General features: G+C 45.3%; 1 protein-coding gene across 6 annotated transcripts in view; it reads right to left on the bottom strand.

Moving 5' to 3' along the window:
- mast2 (microtubule associated serine/threonine kinase 2) overlaps positions 1-20,760 on the bottom strand; it is a 594,513-nt gene that overhangs the window by 58,404 nt on the left and 515,349 nt on the right. For all 6 annotated transcript variants that reach the window (XM_072510836.1, XM_072510837.1, XM_072510838.1 and 3 more), the window contains 4 exons: positions 14,008-14,140; positions 12,159-12,226; positions 11,153-11,238; positions 2,987-3,195 (listed from right to left, as the gene is read on the bottom strand). In XM_072510836.1, the coding sequence (XP_072366937.1) occupies positions 2,987-3,195; positions 11,153-11,238; positions 12,159-12,226; positions 14,008-14,140 (496 nt within the window). The remainder of the gene's footprint in view (positions 1-2,986; positions 3,196-11,152; positions 11,239-12,158; positions 12,227-14,007; positions 14,141-20,760) is intronic.

Raw genomic sequence — 20,760 nt, 5'->3', positions numbered from 1 at the left:
ACTGGCGATTGAGCCCCTGGCGATAGCGTTGAGGGGTTCCAAGAAGTGGAGGGGAGTACTTAGGGGAGGAGAAGAGCACCGGGTATCTTTGTATGCGGACGATTTGCTACTATACGTGGCGGACCCGGCGGAGGAGATGCCAGAAATAATGCGGATACTTGGGGAGTTTGGGGATTTTTCAGGGTATAAATTGAACATGGGGAAAAGTGAGTTGTTTGTGGTGCATCCAGGGGAGCAGAGTAGAGAAATAGAGGACCTACCGTTGAGGAAGGTAACAAGGGACTTTCGTTACCTGGGGATCCAGATAGCTAAGAATTGGGGCACATTGCATAGGTTAAATCTAACGCGGTTGGTGGAACAGATGGAGGAGGATTTCAAGAGATGGGATATGGTATCCCTGTCAATGGCAGGGAGGGTGCAGGCGGTTAAGATGGTGGTCCTCCCGAGATTCCTCTTTGTGTTTCAGTGCCTCCCGGTGGTGATCACGAAGGCTTTTTTTAAAAAGGATTGAAAAGAGCATCATGGGTTTTGTGTGGGCCGGGAAGAACCCGAGAGTGAGGAAGGGATTCTTACAGCGTAGCAGGGATAGGGGGGGGGCTGGCACTACCGAGCCTAAGTGAGTATTATTGGGCCGCTATTATTTCAATGGTGAGTAAGTGGATGGGAGAGGAGGAGGGAGCGGCGTGGAAGAGATTAGAGAGGGCGTCCTGTAGGGGGACTAGCCTACAGGCTATGGTGACAGCCCCATTGCCGTTCTCACCGAGGAACTACACCACAAGCCCGGTGGTGGTGGCTACACTGAAGATTTGGGGACAGTGGAGACGGCATAGGGGAAAGACTGGAGCCTTGGGGGGGTCCCCGATAAGAAACAACCATAGGTTTGCCCCGGGGGGAATGGATGGGGGATATGGAATGTGGCAAAGAGCAGGAATAACGCAACTGAAAGATCTGTTTGTGGATGGGAAGTTCGCGAGTCTGGGAGCGCTGACCGAGAAATATGGGTTGCCCCAAGGGAATGCATTCAGGTATATGCAACTGAGGGCTTTTGCGAGGCAACAGGTGAGGGAATTCCCGCAGCTCCCGACACAAGAGGTGCAGGACAGAGTGATCTCAAAGACATGGGTGGGGGATGGTAAGGTGTCAGATATATATAGGGAAATGAGGGACGAAGGGGAGACTATGGTAGATGAACTAAAAGGGAAATGGGAAGAAGAGCTGGGGGAGGAGATCGAGGAGGGGCTGTGGGCAGATGCCCTAAGCAGGGTAAACTCGTCGTCCTCGTGTGCCAGGCTAAGCCTGATTCAGTTTAAGGTATTACACAGGGCACATATGACTGGAGCACGGCTCTGTAATTTTTTTGGGGTGGAGGATAGGTGTGCGAGGTGCTCGAGAAGCCCAGCGAATCATACCCATATGTTTTGGTCATGCCCGGCACTACAGGGGTTTTGGATGGGGGTGACAAAGGTGCTTTCAAAAGTAGTAGGAGTCCGGGTCGAACCAAGCTGGGGGTTGGCTATATTTGGGGTTGCACAAGAGCCGGGAGTGCAGGAGGCGAGAGAGGCCGATGTTTTGGCCTTTGCGTCCCTAGTAGCCCGGCGTAGGATATTGCTAATGTGGAAAGAAGCCAAGCCCCCGGGGGTGGAAACCTGGATAAATGACATGGCGGGGTTTATAAAGCTAGAGCGGATTAAGTTCGTCCTAAGGGGGTCGGCTCAAGGGTTCACCAGGCGGTGGCAACCGTTCGTCGAATACCTCGCAGAAAGATAGACGGAATGGGAAAAAGAAGGCAGCAGCAGCAGCCCAGGATCGGGGGGGGAGGGGTGGGGGGGAGGAGGAACCAGAAGGACTCTCAGGGTTGTTAATATATACTGTATAGTATGTATAGGTCGTTGCTACAGATAATTATATATTGGACTGTTAAATTATATTTTTGGAGAGTGTTACTTGTGACAAGGCAGTTGCCAATTAGGGCTAGTTTTCATTTTTGTTATTTATTATTTATTCATTTTTTGTTTATAAAATAGGTCATTGTTATTTGTGTTGTTATAATATTGTGTAAAGGATGCACAATGTACTGTGTTGGTTGACCAAAAATTTTCAATAAAATATTTAATAAAAATAAATAAATAAAAGAACTTCAAATGCTAAAAAAAAAAAAGCTTGGCGGGCAGAACAAGGACACGGGGATTGCAGTGAGAGGACCCACAAGACTGGCTGGCCAGAAGCCCCACCAGAAGAGATGGGCACTGTTGAGGCATAAGGTTGAGCACAAGGACACTTCAAGGTAGGGGTACTCTCAAAAAGCTGCAAAAGCTTCCATCACAAATAAGCCTCAAGGCTGTTAGTGCCATCAAGGTGGATGGAAAGGGTATATGTATTTTTATTTTGGTCATTGCTGTGGTTGTTGCAGGCTCTGTTGGCCTTCTAAATTCCCACCCGAATCAAATCTTTGCCAGGCTCCAGACACAGCAAGGGGCCATGCAACATTGGGAATGGTCCATTTGCAGGGAGGAAAGGGGAGAAATTAGCAGAAATACCATTATTGATTACTATTGAGTTACCATGCTACAAAGCCTAGCTACAGTGGAAATCCATAGAGATATTTTTTATGTGTATTGCCAGGGGCAAAATTACAGAGATGATTGTCATAAGCAGGTATATGATTCAGTTGCACATAATGCACAGTACAAATTTTCATTTTGTACCTGACAGCAGGATTGATCTTGGTTATCATCCCTCTGGAGTCAAGGAAACCATTAATATTTGATGTCTAGGCTCACAAAGAAACGCAAATGCACGAGTGGTCTGGCAGCAACCATTGAACCACAGCAAGCATAATTTACTACCTTCCATACAAGAACCAGGAAAAAATGTATTATAGATAGTAATTTTTATGAAATAATACTATTTTCCATAACTTAAACTTAACAAAGTAGTTACTATTTTAGAAAGAGACTATGCATGTGTAAACAATTAGGTAACTAACCTTCTACGTACTCAATTACCATGCACAAGTGCCGCTTCGTCTCAAATGAGCAAAACATGCTCACAACAAAAGGATTTTCAGCAAAGGTCAGGATGTCTCTTTCAACAAATGCTTGTTGTATTTGGTTCCTTAGAATGAGATTCTGCTTGTTGATTTTCTTCATTGCAAACCTCTGCCGAGTTTCCTTATGCCTCACAAGATAAACCGCTCTGGAATAAATGTAGACATTGTACCAATTGCAAACTCAGATATGATACAAGCCTAATAGTAATAAAAGTATTTTATTGCAAGTAACAACAATCAAGGCTAACAGTCTTAGAAGGTTACTCAGAATTAACAATTCTGTATGTTGCAATCTTCATATAGCTCGTCAATCTACCAATGCAAATAATAGCATTTTTATAGGATTAGTGGAAAAAGATGAACTCATGTAATCTCAGTGTTTCATACATGGTTACAAAATGCAGCCTAAAGGATTATGGAATTTTTGGTTAAATTAATCACAATACACCAAACTATCCATTTCCAAGTTCAGTATGTTATCATCCTATATGCAAGTTTCTTGCAATTACACTCACTCAGAGTCTCTTTTCAAATTATAACCAGATTTTCAAATGCAGCAGGAAAAAAGTCATTTTTTAATGGGGTTTTATTAATTGTGTTAAGTTGATTTATATGAATTTATCCCTAGTTTGCCAATTCCAATGAGGAAATTTAAACATAGGTCCCTTCAAGGGGCAGCACGGTAGCATGGTGGTTCGCACTGTTGCTCCACAGCTCCAGGGTCGCAGGTTCGTTTCCCAGCTTGGGTCACTGTCTATGCGGAGCCTGCACATGCTCCCCGTGTTTGCATGGATTTCCTTCCACAGTCCAAAGATGTGCAGGTTAGGTGAATTGGCCATGCTAAGTTGTCCCTTAGTGTCCAAAGGTTTAGGTGGGGTTACTGGGATAGGGTGGAGGTGTGGACATAAGTAGGGTGCTCTTTCCAAGGGCTGGTACAGACTTGATGGGCCGAATGGCCCCTTCCTGCACTGTAAATTCTATGATTTATGATAACAGTGGCAGAATGGATGGAGCATTAGTTGCATTTTTTGTTGTGTTGGGTGTTCTGATGTACAAACGATCCAACACGGCTGGAGATGGTGTAACTCAATTTTATTTACTACTTAACTGTAACAGCACACTGCTAACTTGGGTACGTGCATTACCAGCTAATTTGTGGACCCTGTCCTATTACTATCTGGGTGAGGCACTCAGCACATGGTGAATGCCTGAGTGGCAGGCTCTGAGCTCGGTCCCACTGCATGTCCATCAGTGTGTGTTTGATTGCACCATGATATGCTGATCTAAATATCATGACATCCCCCTTTTCGCAAAGAATATGTGCCGACATGATAATAAATAATGAAGTGTGGTGAGTGCATCTAATCGTGTGCGTGCAATATTTACAACAATATGTACATGCGGCTATACTATATACACAGGAAGGTGCCAGGTGCAGAAACTATGTTACACCAAGAACGAAACCAATGTCATTAACAAACAATAACAAAATCTAAAACAGTATGGCAAAAAGTCTGAAACAGTATGTCAGAACAAGTCAGTGAGTCCAATATGAAAAGGTTCATAAATTAAGTCTCTCAGGTGGGCGACGAATTCAGGTTGACCGCCTCAAGGGTGGGTCAGGATCCACCGGCTGAGAAACGGGCCAGGTCACGGTCGAGTGAGGAGGATGCAGGGTGTCCGGAAGGTCAACAAAGTCCATTGCAGGGACAACAGGAGGGCGTGGCACCGGTGCAGGATCACGTAGCAAGCGCAGAACCAGACGAAGGGCACGCCGATTGCGGCGGTGAATAGAGCCATCAGGCAGACGAACCAGGAATGAGCGGGGAGATATCTGTCGGAGAACCTCAGCGGTTGCCGACCAGCCGCCCTCCGGAAGGTGTATGCGGACATTATCTCCAGGCGCCAGGGCAGGAAGATCAGTCGCTCGAGCCTTTTGTTGCTCACGCTGTTGCTGCATCCGCCGAAGTACCGGAACATGGTTGAGGTCTGGGACATGAATGGATGGCAGTGGTCCTGAGGGTGCGACCCACAAGCAGCTGGGCCGGCGATAGGCCCGTGGACGGTGGGGCCGAGAGATAGGCCAGCAAGGCGAGGCAGAAGTCAGATCCTGCATCAGCAGCCTTGCAGAGGAGCCTTTTAACGATATAGAACATAGAACATTACAGCGCAATACAGGCCCTTCGGCCCTCGATGTTGCGCCGACCTGTGAAACCACTCTAAAGCCCATCAACACTAATCCCTTATTGTCCATATGTCTATCCAATGACCATTTGAATGTCCTTAGTGTTGGCGAGTCCACTACTGTTGCAGGCAGGGCATTCCACACCCTTACTACTCTCTCTGAGTAAAGAACCTACCTCTGACATCTGTCTTATATCTATCTCCCCTCAATTTAAAGCTATGTCCCCTCATGCTAGACATCACCATCCAAGGAAAAAGGCTCTCACTGTCCACCCTATCCAATCCTCTGATCATCTTGTATGCCTCAATTAAGTCACCTCTTAACCTTCTTCTCTCTAACAAAAACAGCCTCAAGTCCATCAGCCTTTCCTCATAAGATCTTCCCTCCATACCAGGCAACATTCTGGTAAATCTCCTCTGCACCCTTTCCAATGCTTCCACATTCCTCCTATAATGCGGCGACCAGAATTGCACGCAATACTCCAAATGCGGCCACACCAGAGTGTTGTATAGCTGCAACATGACCTCATGGCTCCTAAACTCAATCCCTCTACCAATAAAAGCTAACACACCGTACGCCTTCTTAACAACCCTCTCAACCTGGGTGGCAACTTTCAGGGATCTATGTACATGGACACCGAGATCTCTCTGCTCATCCACACTGCCAAGAATCTTACCATTAGCCCAGTACTCAGTCTTCCTGTTATTCCTTCCAAAATGAATCACCTGACACTTTTCTGCATTAAACTCCATTTGCCACCTCTCAGCCCAGCGCTGCAGCTTATCTATGTCCCTCTGTAACTTGTAACATCCTTCCGCACTGTCCACAACTCCACCAACTTTAGTGTCATCTGCAAATTTACTCACTCATCCTTCTACGCCCTCCTCCAGGTCATTTATAAAAATGACAAACAGCAGTGGCCCCAAAACAGATCCTTGTGGTACACCACAAGTAACTGGACTCCAGTCTGAACATTTCCCATCAACCACCACCCTTTGTCTTCTTCCAGCTAGCCAATTTCTGATCCAAACTGCTAAATCACCCTGAATCCCATGCCTCCGTATTTTCTACAGTAGCCCATGAGGAACCTTATCAAACGCTTTACTGAAATCCATATACACCACATCAACTGCTTTACCCTCATCCACCTGTTTGGTCACCTTCTCAAAGAACTCTATAAGATTTGTGAGGCACGACCTACCCTTCACAAAACCGTGTTGACTATCTCTAATCAAATTATTCCTTTACAGATGATTATACATCCTATCTCTTATAAACCTTTCCAAGGTTTTTCCCACAACAGAAGTAAGGCTCACTGGTCTATAGTTAGCGGGGTTAGCTCTACTCCTCTTCTTGAACAAGGGGACAACATTTGCTATCCTCCAGTCTTCTGGCACTATTCCTGGAGACAAAGATGACTTAAAGATCAAGGCCAAAGGCTCAGCAATCTCCTCCCTAGCTTCCCAGAGAATCCTAGGATAAATCCCATCCGGCCCAGGGGACTTATCTATTTTCACACTTTCCAGAATTGCTAACACCTCCTCCTTATGAACCTTAAGCCCTTCTAGTCTAGTAGCCAGAATCTCAGTATTCTCCTCGACAACATTGTCTTTTTCCTGTGTGAACACTGACGAAAAATATTCATTTAGCACCTCTCCTATCTCCTCGGACTCCAAGCACAACTTCCCACTACTGTCCTTGACTGGCCCTACTCTTACCCTAGTCATTCTTTTATTCCTGACATATCTATAGAAAGCTTTAGGGTGATCCTTGACCCTACCTGCCAAAGACGTCTCATGTCCCCTCCTGGCTCTTCTTAGCTCTCTCTTTAGGTCCTTCCTAGCTAACTTATAACTCTCGAGCGCCCTAACTGAACCTTCATGTCTCATCTTTACATAAGTCTCCTTCTTCCTCTTGACAAGTGTTTTGACTGCTTTAGTAAACCACGGTTCCCTCACTCGACCACTTCCTCCCTGCCTGACAGGTACATACTTATCAAGGACACGCAGTAGCTGTTTCTTGAACAAGCTCCACATTTCCATTGTGTCCATCCCCTGCAGTTTTCCTCTCCATCCGATGTATCCTAAGTCTTGCCTCATCGCATCATAATTGCCTTTCCACCAGATATAACTCTTGCCCTGCGGTATATACCTATCCATTTCCATCACTAAAGTAAACGTAATCGAATTGTGGTCATTATCACCAAAGTGCTCACCTACCTCCAAATCTAACACCTGTCCTGGTTCATTACCCAGTACCAAATCCAATATAGCTTTGCCTCTCGTTGGCCTATCTACATACTGTGTCAGGAAACCCTCCTGCACACATTGGACAAAAACGGACCCATCTAATATACTCGAACTATAGCGTTTCCAGTCAATATTTGGAAAGTTAAAGTCCCCCATAACAACTACCCTGTTGCTTTCGCCCCTATCCAGAATCATCTTTGCAATCCTCTCCTCTACATCTCTGGAAGTCCTCATCAAACGTCCTTTCTGCCACTGTAATACTGTCCTTGACTAACAATGCCAGCCCTCCCCCTCTTTTACCACCTTCCCTGAGCTTACTGAAATATCTAAATCCCGGCACCTGCAACAACATTCTGTCCCTGCTCTATCCATGTCTCCGAAATGGCCACAACATCGAAGTCCCAGGTACCAACCCATGCCACAAGTTCACCCACCTTATTCCGGATGCTCCTGGCATTGAAGAAGACACACTTTAAACCACCTTCCTGCCTGCCGGTACACTCCTGCAACTTTGAAACCCTACTCATGACCTCACTACTCTCAACCTCCTGTATACTGGAGCTACAATTCAGGTTCCCAAGCCCCTGCTGAACTAGTTTAAACCCTCCCGAAGAGCATTAGCAAACTCCCCCACCAGAATATTGGTACCCCTCTGGTCCAGGTGCAGACCATCCCCTTTGTAGAGGTCCCACCGACCCCAGAATGAGCCCCAATTATCCAGAAATCTGAAACCCTCTCTCCTGCACAATCCCTGGACACCATTTTCTGCTTTGCCATTCGACTGAGGATGTAGAGGACTGGACGTCACGCATGTGAAGTTGTATGAGCTGGCGAAGGAAGACCATTCCTGACTCGCAAACCAGGGGCCAGTGTCTGACATCACGGTGAGCAGGATGCCGTGGCGAGCAAAAGTCTCTTTGCAGGTCCGGATGACAGCCGATGACGTGGTGTCGTGCAGGCGTATGACCTCTGGATAGCTGGAAAAGTAGTCGATGATGATGATGTAGTCCCTGCAGAGCGCATGGAACAGGTCCACGTCCACCTTCGACCAGGGGGACGTGACCAACTCATGGGGCTGGAGGGTCTCACGGGGTTGTGCCGGCTGAAACCGCTGACAGGTGGGGCAATTGAGCACAGTGTTAACAATGTCCTCACTTATTCCCGGCCATTACACAGCCTCTCGGGCCCTCCGCCGGCACTTCTCAACGCCGAGATGGCCTTTGTGCAGTTGTTCTAAGACAAGCCGGTGCATGCTTTGTGGGATCACGATGCGGTCCAGCTTCAGGAGGACACCATCAACGACTGCCAAGTCGTCCCGAACATTGTAAAACTGTGGGCATTGTCCCTTGAGCCGCCCGTCCGTCATGTGGCGCATCACACGTTGCAGAAGGGGGTCGGCTGCAGTCTCACGTCGAATGTGCGCCAGGCGTGCATCAGTGGCTGGCAGATTGGCAGAAGTGAAGTCTACATGTGTGTAGACTTGGCAAACGAACCCCTCAGGGTCGGACGGCGTGTTGACTGCCCCGGACAGATCGCCTGCTATGATGAGGTCCTTACCCGGGGTGTAGACAAGTTGAAAGTCGTACCTCCGGAGTTTGAGCAGAATGCGCTGGAGGCGAGGGGTCATATCATTGAGGTCCTTTTGAATGGTGCCAACCAGCGGGCGATGGACAGTCTCCACGGTGAACTGGGGAAGGTCATACACACAGTCGTGGAATTTATCAATGCCAGTCAACAGGCCTAGGCACTCCTTTTCAATCTGCGCATAGCGCTGCTCTGTGGGGGTCATGGCCCGTGATGCAGAGGCAACTGGGGCCCATGATGAGGCATCATCCCGTTGCAGGAGGACCGCCCCAATGCCGGACTGGTTGGCGTCAATCGAGATTTTGTCTCCCTTGCAGGATCGAAAAACACCAGTACCGGAGCGGTGGTGAGCTTGACCTTGAGCTCCTCCCATTCACGCTGGTGGGTGGGAAGCCACTGGAGTTCATTTGTCTTCCTAACAAGGTGCCGGTGAGCTGTAGTGTGGGAAGCAAGGTTGGGGATGAACCTCCCCAGGAAGTTGACCATTCCGAGAAAGCGTAGCCTTCTTGTCTGTGGGCTTTTGCATGGCCGTGATGGCTGCCACCTTGTCGGCATCCAGCCGCACCCCCAACTGGGAGATGTGGTACCCCAGGAACTTCAGCTCGGTTTGTCCAAAAGAGCATATGGCTCGGTTAAGACGCAGCCCCTCTTTTGGCACGTACAAGTGCGGGAGGCCTCGGTACGCGCGCGAAATGGCCGGCCTCCTTCAGGCCCAGGAGGTACTTGATCGTCTGGACCTACTCCGCCTCGTGGGGCCCATGCCGCGCCGTTTCGGCGCCTGGATGTGTGAGTACCGGCTGGTGGCATTCTCATGCAGGACGCAGGTCTCGACGGCAGTCGCCAGGGTGAGTTGCTTGACCCGAAGGAGCTGCTGGCGCAGGGTGTCCGACATGACTCCGAAAACTATCTGGTCGCGAATCATGGAGTCAGAGGTGGTCCCCTAGCCGCAGGGCTGCGCGAGGATGCGGAGGTGTGTTAAGTAAGACTGGAAAGGTTCGTCCTTACCTTGTAGGTGCTGCTGGATCAGGTGTCTCTCGAAGCTCTCGTTTACTTCAATGCTGAAGTGTTCGGCGAACTTCAGGAGCACCGTCTTGTATTTGGTTTTGTCCTCGCCGTCCGTAAATGTAAGGGAGTTAAAGATGTGGGTGGCGTGTTGCCCCGCCGTGAAGAGAAGAAGGGCAATCGTCCGATGCATTCTCCCTGTCTGTGGCCTTGAGGGAGAGTGGGAAGCGCTGCTTGAACAGTTTCCAATTGACCCCCAGATTGCCAACGATTCAGAACGGCGGCAGCAGTGGGTTGATGTTCTCCATGGTACAGGACGGCGGGTTGCTGATACGTTGCAGGTAAGTCTCACAGGCGCTGGCTTGCGTCCACTTCTGGTATCATGTTGTGTTGGGTGTTCAAATGTACAAACGATCCAACACAGCTGGAGATGGTGTAACTCAATTTTATGAACTACTTAACCGTAACAGCACACTGCTAACTTGGGTACGTGCATTACCAACTAATCTGTGGACCCTGTCCTATTACTATCTGGATGAGGCACTCAGCACATGGTGAATGTCTGAGTGGCAGGCTCTGAGCTCGGTGCTCTGAGCTGGCTGCTGCTGGAATGTGCGGGAACTGTAGTGTCCCCTCTTTTTATCGTGCGTGGGCTCTCACTGGTGATTGGCTGCGATGTTATATGTGTGTTGGTTGGTCCTACTGCATGTCCATCAGTGTGTGTTTGATTGCACCATGATATGCTGATCTAAATATCATGACATTATTGGGTCCATGGAGGAAAGTCCAGGCCATAACAACAGCTGTGATTTCATGCAACGACAGCTCTAACTCTTTCTGTGAATTTAGTCTCCTTTGGCTTTTGTTATGTTATTTGCATTGGAGTTTCTGAAGATGTAGTTACTTGGGAAGACCAAAGGAAGATATTCATTGGCTATGCTATTTTAACTGCAATTTCACTGCCCTACTGCCAAATCATAGCTCTTAGTAGTGTAATTGGTATTCGCCAAGACAGAAAATGTACTTTCTTTAGAAAGTGAAAATGGATGACTAAGCTTTCTGATTAAGAATGAAAATCTTTACCCATAGGCTCCATTGCTAATTAGCTTGAGGTTTTCAAAGTCTTCCTCGCATGGGGTTTTCTTGGTGTGAAGTGCAGCACCTCGACCCTGAAAGTAAGCAAAATTCAACATGTAAACCTGATTCTAAATCACAATGTTTAGAAACTATTAATATAAGATAAAAAGGAATGGCAAATATATGAAGAAAAGTTTTAATGCATCTTATCCTTCTCATCCTGCAGATGCAATCAACATTTTAAAATAAGGACAAAGTAACATCTCCTAACACAAATTCTTAACTTAAATTGAATAGCAATTCTGAGAGCCAACAGGCACACTGTTCAGATGTTTATATCCTGAATCTATCTTCTGAATTTATTTGGTGTGGTGGTGGGGTATGCTCACCAAACGACATTAGTTAAGATTAAGCAGTGCTTCAATTTTAAAATCCTCATTCTTGTTTTCAAATTCCATTATGGCCTCGGTTCCTCCCTATCCTGCAATATCTTCCATAACTGCAACCCTCCAAAGATAGCTGCACGTTTCCAATTCTGGCATCTTCAGAATCGCTGATTTAAATCACTCTATCTTTCATGGCCAGGCCTTCAGTGGTTAAGGCTCTAAGCTCTGGAACTGCACCCCTAAATCGCTTTGTTTCTCTTTCCCCCTTTAAGATGCTCCTCACAGCCTAACACTTTGAACAAGCTTTTGTCCATTGACCTTAATATCTCTTTTCGTGGCTCGGTGTCAAATTTTATTGGATAATGCTCCCATGAAGTATTTAGGGACATCTTACTACACTGAAAGTGCTATATAAATACAAGTTGTCATGTGAAAAGAAAAATAGATAAATCCTATTTGCAACTCATTTAAGGTGAATTTAACTCATTCAGATTGCTGTACACTGCTTTCCAGTAGTGAATATAACTGTTGTACAAGTTTATGAAGCACGTTGTTAGGTGAGTGAATATAAATTGAGATGAGAATTTAAAGCAATTAACCTTTTGATTTTGACCACCAATACTCACATCAACAGAATCATCAGTTTCTGGGGCTTCTGGGTTGCTACTGTCATAGCTGGTTAGCTGGGCCATTTCTTAAAACAAAGGTAAAATAATATTTGCGTAAGGAAAACAGAAGAGTATAACTGGATCACCTAAAACCTTTGGTTTTCGTAGGAATATATACTGTATTAAATTTGGGCACCTGATTTTAAGAGTTTAGTAAAACATTATCCATATGGTGCTACTATGCATTGAAAAGCTTTAGAAAGAGTGAAGAGGGATGCAATGCTGGATAGTCCAGCTCATGAAACATCAGTTCCTCTTTTCTAGCACATAAATCTGTATGGCAACGGCTCGGCCCAAGACGGGAAGAAACCACAGAGTCATAAATACCGCCCAGTCCATCACACAAACCAGTCTCCCGTCCATTGACTCTGTCTGGGGAAAGCGGGCAGCATAAAAAGACTCCCACCACCCGGCTTACTCACTCTTCCAACTTCTTCCATCGGGCAGGAGATACAAAAGTCTGAGAACACACACTAACAGATTCAAAAACAGCTTCTTCCCCACTGTTACCAGACTCCTAAACGACCGTCTTATGGACCGATGGACTTATAGACTGATCTGATCTCTTCACACATCTTCTCTACTGAGTGGTACTACACACCTGTATGCTTCACCCGATGCCTGTGTCTATGTATTTACATTGCGTATTTTATGTCTGCCCTATTATGTATTTTCTTTTCATGTACAGAATGATCTGTCCTTGCCTGCAGTACAATACTTTTCACTGTACCTCGATACAGGTGACAATAAACCAATCCAATCCAATGTTCCAAAAATCATTATAACTACTATTTAAAAGTCAATTCATTTGTATAACTACATTATGCAAAGTTCCCCAACCACTGTTAACACAAAAATAAATAATGTTATTCCAAAAATGACTTAAATCGTGTAGCGCTCAATATTTCTGCTAATATGAGACGACACATCCCAAATCCTTGGAAAGTGATGGATAAGACTGGCACTGACAGCTTAATGGAATAAATACTTAACGTGCAACTGTAAATCTAAAATGTACGTGAAAATGACAGATTTTGGGAAAGAAATTCCCAGAATTTACCTGATTATTCAAATACCACATGGATCAACTTTAGGTGTCAATCCAAGAATAAATGCAACCCTTGTAACGCTCCTAGAATTGTGGGGCATATTGGACAAAATTGTGAGCTACCATTATTTATGCCCCATTGGTTTGATTGCCCATTCTTTCCTTCCAGGCAGAGCTATCCCAACATCCACAGAGCAAGTGAATGTATTCAATTATAGTTAAAAGACTTTCAACAAAGATACTGCAGCACAATGGCACCTCTGCATCAATCCCATGTGCTCAACCCTCAGAAATAAAGACAAAACAACCAAACATTGGCAGCAGCAAACAATAATGTTAGGTAGGTTGTGAAGATAAAAGGGGGGAAAAAGCATAAATAGAAATCATAGACAGAAAGGGAAGATAAAATAGGAGTAGAAACTGAGGAGTGATGAATGAAACTCTTTTGGGATAAGATAATGTTTTACATATATCGCCGGTGTATGAAAAAATCAAAAATCTAGGTTTTCTGCTGTGTCAGCCCTAACAACAGCTAACCAAGTTCAACACAGGTTTCGTGCATGAGATATTCTGATCAATTTAAATTTGTATACAACCATTAAAAATACCACATTCAATTTTAATCTAATCATTGCTGCAATCCACTTTTAACCCTAAAAATGCTTCAACTTACACTGCAATGGTTAATCTCCGGACCTTTCACAAATGAGCCCCCTTGTACTGGGTCAGTATTGTTACCTTTTCAGTAAAATCACCTACCCTCCAAGGGATCCCTGGTGAGCCCCAGCTGACTGATGATGTAGCGGGGAATATCAGTCTTGATTCCTTGTCCTTCTTTGGCATGGCCTTCAGCTGCTTCCAACAAGTGGTAGAATTCCTCTGGATCAAACTCCTACAAACGCAAAATCAATTTCATTTAAAGTTTCAATTTGGATCAAATATGGCAATGACAAATGAGAAAGTGTGAAGTTATCGTCACACTCTTTGCTTCCCCATTCTTCCACATTTTCTGAAACATTCTTGAGGACTGCAAACCTCACCGGCAGTTATCAGAGTCATACAACACCGAAACAGGCATTTCAGCCCACCATGTCTATGCCGGCCATCACATACCAATCTGTACTAATCCTATTTACCAGCACTTTGTTCATAGCCTACTATGCATTGATGAAGTGCTGTCCCGCTTGATAGCATTATATATGTATTATGCACACAAGGCATAAGGTTTTAACTATTATAGCAGCAATTATGATTAAATTGAATGGTTTGCACTTTTGTTTTGTACTGTAACAACTTAACATACTTTCAACATAAAAACTATTCCTGCTTAAAATATGGAGGGTTGGAGAAAAGACATACAATAGGAGCAATGGTTTACATCATTTTTTTTTGTGGGGGAAGCTAAAAGTGTCAAAACAAATCTCAGATTTGAAAGGAATCCAACTGGAATCTCACCAATCAACATAACACAACAGAACAGGAGGAGAAATAATAAAAGGCCATAAATCACCAGAAACTAAAGAGATTGCTTGAACACAAACAGAGGGATTAAGATGCCTTTCCCTACGTCCTTTCACTGATCTGGATTATGTATTTCAGGATATCCAAGCCAAATGGAACCTTAAACTTGCTCAATTACTACAACATGCTGTATGTCACTAGAATTATAAAGACATTCTAAATACACCACTGTTATAAATATTCTACAACTCCAGGGATCATGACTTGTATACTATAATGTAGTAAATATAGTGCAATATGCTACATTCATTTAGGTTTCCTGATTTTTCTACATTACAATCAAGAATTCTGCAGCATGTTACATGGCCTGAGTAAATCTTTCGAGAAAGCATTAGGTTTTCACTAATGAGTGTAATTTTGCCTGCAAAAGTCAGCTTCGCCATTTTAGTGCTCTTTAACTTAAAGAAAGGTTTAATTAAGTGCCGATTAAAATGGTGAGCTGTGTAGAGGATTTGAGTGCCAACATAGTGACATCTTTTTGCTCTTAACAATGAGTCTGCTGCACTTTTAAAAAAAAATCACTGATGAACACACAGGGGCCTAAACCATTAGTCTGAACAATTCAAATCCCCCGAGGAGCTAATCCATTGCAAAAGTCAACAGCCTTTCTATTTGTCATTATTGGAATCAATATGCCTCAAACTCCCTGACTGAGTCTGTACTAATGCAGCTGAAATTACTCTTGCCAAGATGCTTTATCACAGTTTGTTGATCCCCACAAATAATAAGCACGATAATACATTAAATGAAATGTAAACATTGGGAGGAACAGAGGCTAGACTCTATGTACTGTGCAATGGGGGGGGTCAGTTTAAAATTGTGTTATTGGAAATAGTACCGTGCCATTTCATTTAAAAGGTTCAACAGGTTTTTTTTACGCAAGTCCTCCAGTGTATGACCAGTGGGTTGTCACTCCGGAGAGACTTACCTTTGTTGTAATTCCAAAGCCCTTGTCTCGCCTGACCTTCGTCACTCAGGCTGGATGAGACAGGAGCAGTGAAGCGTGCCCCCTGGCTGCATCAGCGTGATGCAAATGGAGCGCAGCAAGGAAGGACACGTCCCCCTTTTAAGGCACTAGCCGAACATTACAGATATGGGGTTCAGTCTGAGTCTTTAAAATAGTTACTCTCAAGTTAGAAGTGTTTTTTTCTTCCTTCCAACTCTTTTACTGTAACTATGAGGATAAAACTGGCAGAACCATCCAAATTAGTGATTTAAATCGCTTTGTCAGATGGTTCCCAGCCCAGCACAATTGTCCAGGGGAAGTTAGCCCTTCTGGACAATAGCCAGGTGGGAACCTTTAAGAGGAATGCCCTAGTGCTTCATTGGCGCACCCCCAAATGCAGCGCTGGGGAGCCAGCAAATTATAGTCCAATAAGTACTTTCAGGAATAAGCAGCATTTTGAAAATACATTTTTTTTTTTTTTTTTTTAAATCACTGGGTTTGGATGAAGTAACAAGCTGTTAAAATTCCTCACCACAGCGACCCAAATCATTGTATTTTGCGATTATCATCAAAATGGAGATATATTGTTGAACAATTGAATGTTATATAGGGAGAAAGAATCTTAAAAGTAATGTATTGTTTCTTCGAAAATCTGTTCTTTTTATAAGTCAAGTGATCATAACAATGGCTGAGTTTTATCTTTTAAATCTCCCCTTTCCCATAATGAGAGACAACTGCAAAGAAAACATAGAGCTAAATGGACACCATTAATGTATGTTAATATATTTTATTTTGGGTAAACATTTTTTCCCTTAACTGAATTCATAGCCCATGTCCTCCCTGAAGCTAGCCATTATCTTTCCGACATCCCAGAGAGACTGTGGACTGTGATTGGGGAGCTGGAAAACGTATAAATGCTATAACTTTCTTTTCAATGACGCTTATTGTAATTTACTTCACTTCACATTGTTGCAGAGTTTAAGTTATTGGTTGGGTTGATTGGCATTCTGTGTTGCAACGGTTATATCTTATTTTAGTGAATTGTATGAGTTGGATTGTTGTTTTTTCTTTCTCTGGGACTGGGTGGGAGGGGACGGTATACCTGGGGCGGGGAGAGAAGAGAGCCACCCGCGCTGGCTAACTAAAGTTGGCTAGTGAACGGAGGTGAGGTGAGAGGAGGGCTGCGGACATTGGAGCCTGGTTAGCAGGTTTCGATGGGCCTACGAGGCGAGCAACGGGGGTGGGGAAGGTGAGGTGATCTCGTTTAAGGCCAGGGTGGACAAAGAAGAGACGTTAGAGCGGCAGAGGGTAATAGATGAGATGTTGGAGGTAGATAGGAGTTATGCAGAAGATGGGGACCCAACGAAGATGGGAAAGAGGAAGGAACTACAGGCGAGCTTTGACCGATTATTTACCAGGAAGGCGGTGCGCCAACTGAGGCGAGCAAGGGATGCAGTTTACGAGCATGGAGATAAGGTATGTTGAAGGGTCAGCTCCAGCTTCCCGGCAAGAGAAATTGTCCAGGTGCGGGACAGGGCAGGGGAGTATGTTAGCAGGTCAGCTCCAGAGGGAGGCAGCGGTAAGTGGTTGTGGCATTGGACGCTGAGAAGGCGTTTGACCGGATAGAATGGGGGTACTTGATGGCAGTTCTGGAGCGGTTTGGGATTGGACTAAGATTTGTGAACTGGGTAAAGCTACTATATAAGGAGCCGAGGGCGAGTGTCCACACAAACAACATCAGCTCAAGATACTTTTCTCTCCACCGTGGGACTAGGCAGTGATGTCCTATGTCCCCCCTGCTGTTTGCACTCGCGATTGAGCCGTTGGCCATTGCATTAAGAAGTTTGGGAGTATGGAAAGGAATAGTGCGGGGGGGGGGGGGGGGGATAGAGCATAGGGTGTCCTTATATGCCGATGATTTGTTGTATGTGTCGGAACCGAGTGTGTCAATAGGGGGAATACTGGAGCTACTTCGGGTGTTTGGGTCTTTCTCGGGTTACAAACTAAATCTAGACAAGAGTGAGTATTTTGTGGTGTCTCGGCTGGGGGTGGGTGGGCTGTCATTCCGTAGGGCAGAGACTCACTTTAGATACCTGGGGGTGCAGGTTCGCGGGAGTGGGGGGGGGGGCTCCGCAGGTACAACATTTCTAATTTGGTGGGGAGAGCGAAAGCTGATCTGGCAAGGTGGGATGGTCTCCCTTGGTCACTGGCGGGTCGGGTACAGGCAGTTAAAATGAACGTGTTGCCGCGATTTCTGTTTATTTTCCAATGCCTGCCGATTTTCCTGCCAAAGGCTTTTTTCAGAGAGATTGAGGGAATGATTACTTTGTTCATATGGGTAAAGAAGGTGGCCAGAGTTAGAAAGGTGCTGCTACACAGGGGAGGCATGCAGGGGGGGTTTGGGTCTTCCGAACCTTATGTATTACCACTGGGCGACGAATGTGGAGAAGGTGCAGAGCTGGGTCAGAGGGGTTGATTCCCAGTGGGTCAGAATGGAGGCGAGTTTGTGCAGGGATTCGGGATTGAAAGCACGAGCAACAGCGCCGCTCCCGATGGCCTTGGGCAAATACTCAAGGAGTCCGGTAATAATAGCTTCATTGAGAATTTGGAGGCAGTTTCGCCAACACTTCGGGTTGGGGGGCAGGGTCAAGAGAAATGCCAATTCGTGGGAACCACAGATTTGAGCCAGGGAAGTGGGATGGAAATTTTCGGAAATGGGAGGAGAAGGGGATTAAGACACTAATAGATTTGTTTCTTAGGGGTCGGTTTTCAGGATTGAAGGAGCTGGAAGCGTAGTATGGGCTGGAGCAGGGGGAAATGTTTAGATACATGCAGGTTCGAGATTTTGCAAGAAAGGAGATACAGAGCTTCCCGGTGGAGCAGGCCTCCACATTGCTGGAGGAGCTGATGACGACAGGGGGACTGGAGAAGGGGGTAGTGTCGGCGGTTTATGGAGCTATTTTGGAAGAGGAGAAGGCACCACTGGAAGGGATCAAAGCAAAGTGGGAGGAAGAGTTGGGAGAGGATATGGAGGAGGGGTTCTGGTGTGAGGTGCTCTGGAGAGTTGGGGCTGATACAGCTGAAGGTGGTATACAGAGCGCACCTCACGAGGGCGAGGATGAGCCGATTCTTTGAAGGAGTAGAAGATGTATGTGAACGTTGCGGGGGGGGGGGGGGGGGGCGCTAATCACGTTCATATGTTTGGGCCTGTCCAAAGCTGGAGAATTACTGGAAGGAGGTTTTTAGGGTAATTTCTAAAGTGGTGCACATGAAACTGGACCCGAGCCCCTGGGAGGCCATATTCGGGGTGTCGGACCAGCCAGGGTTGGAAACGGGTGCGGAGGCAGATGTTGTAGCCTTCGCCTCGTTGATCGCCCGAAGGCAGATCCTGATGGGTTGGAGAGCAACTTCTCCACCTGTGTCCGGGGGGACCGGTTGGAATTCTTGACTCTTTAGAAGGTTAAGTTTGAACTGAGGGGAAGGATGGAGGAGTTCTGCAATTCATGGGCATTATTCATTATGCACTTTCAAGAACGGATAACATCGAACATTAGTTTGGGGGGGGGGGGGGGGGGTGTTAATGGTGGCTGTGTGTGTTAATGGTGGCTATGGGTGATTCCTGATTCCTTTTTGTCATTTGTTTATGTGAACATGCGGGCTAATGTTTGGGGTTTGGTGGGAGAATGGGATTGTTGTTATTGATGTGGGGATTGACATATTTGTTACTGATCATTGTTTATTGTTGGTGGGCGTAAATTTGGGAGATAATGTGAAAAAGGCGGAGAATAAAAATATTTTAAAAATAAAAATTTTCCGACACCCCCCTCACAGAACCAGCCAAGGGTGTTCTAATTGTGCCTGCGCTCTTTCTCTCGCTCACTGCAACCTTCCTCGTCTTTCTTTCATACTGAAGTTGCTATGGTCATTGCACCTCTGAATTTTCATTTCTTGTTGCTCTGCAGCTCCAAAGATGTGATCCAACACACTTTTCATCCTCATGGAACTAAAATCAAAATGTACCTCAAAATTCCCCACCTTCTATCCACCCAAATAGCAGGATATCGCACAGAAAAACACTCTAATTTAAACTAGAACTGAAATGAAAGAAAAAATAGTTCTATATTAAAATATGAATATGTTGTGTGCTCACATACAGGCTGATCACCATAGTCCTCAGCTGTATTAAAGCTGTGTAACAATTCCAAGATACCATACATCTATACTACTTATTCATAAAGATAAAAATATAAAGTGATTTTTGAAAAGAATCTCCTTAGGAAATTACATTTTCTAGCATTGCAGTTTGATCAGCAGGTTCCAATCCTTGGACTCCGCTAATTCTTCTCAATCTGGTCAACAGAAGGTGTACAACTATGGCCGAGTTTCATCAGTACACTGATGTTCCCTCTGAGCCTTCACACTGAGCACAGCTTCCATTGTATTGTCTGGTACTTTTGACATGGGGTATGTCTACCAGCGCAAAATTGCACATCCATGAAGCACCGTGGGTAAATAACAGCGGCACAATTGTAATGTACCACAATCATTAACCTCATAGCCTGGCATATGCCTCACCATCAAGCAATGTGACCAAACTTAGTTCAATGTGGACAGCAGAAAAGCATGCTAGAAGCAGCAAAATGCACACTTGAAAATGATGCCAAGCTGGTGCAAATACAGGACAGGACCCATGTGCATGCAAAATAGCAAAAGTTAAGTGATCCCACAGCAACGGTTCAGGTCTACAACCCTGCTATATCGGGTCTTGAATCTAATGGACAATTAAGCAACTAACAGGAGTAGGAGGCTCCGTGACAAATTTATCAGCCATGTGATGGAATAAGTCTTCAAAAGTACCATCAAGTAACACTTCTCACTAATTACCTTCTCACCAAAGCTCGCATTTTTTTTCTTGAGTGAATGGATTTTCCCTCCTTTTTCTACCCTTTGAAAATCTGCCAGTATTAAGTAGAGATTCTGAGAGCTGTTGTGTCCAGTTGTTGACATATCAGCACTTAGTGGTTGTTGTTTGCTTGATACCAACT

This window comes from Scyliorhinus torazame, chromosome 7 (genome assembly GCF_047496885.1).
Source record: "Scyliorhinus torazame isolate Kashiwa2021f chromosome 7, sScyTor2.1, whole genome shotgun sequence".
In the NCBI taxonomy this organism is placed as follows: Eukaryota; Metazoa; Chordata; class Chondrichthyes; order Carcharhiniformes; family Scyliorhinidae; genus Scyliorhinus; species Scyliorhinus torazame.
Note: the sequence above shows the minus strand (reverse complement) of the source record. Positions and strands in the feature narration are given on the sequence as shown.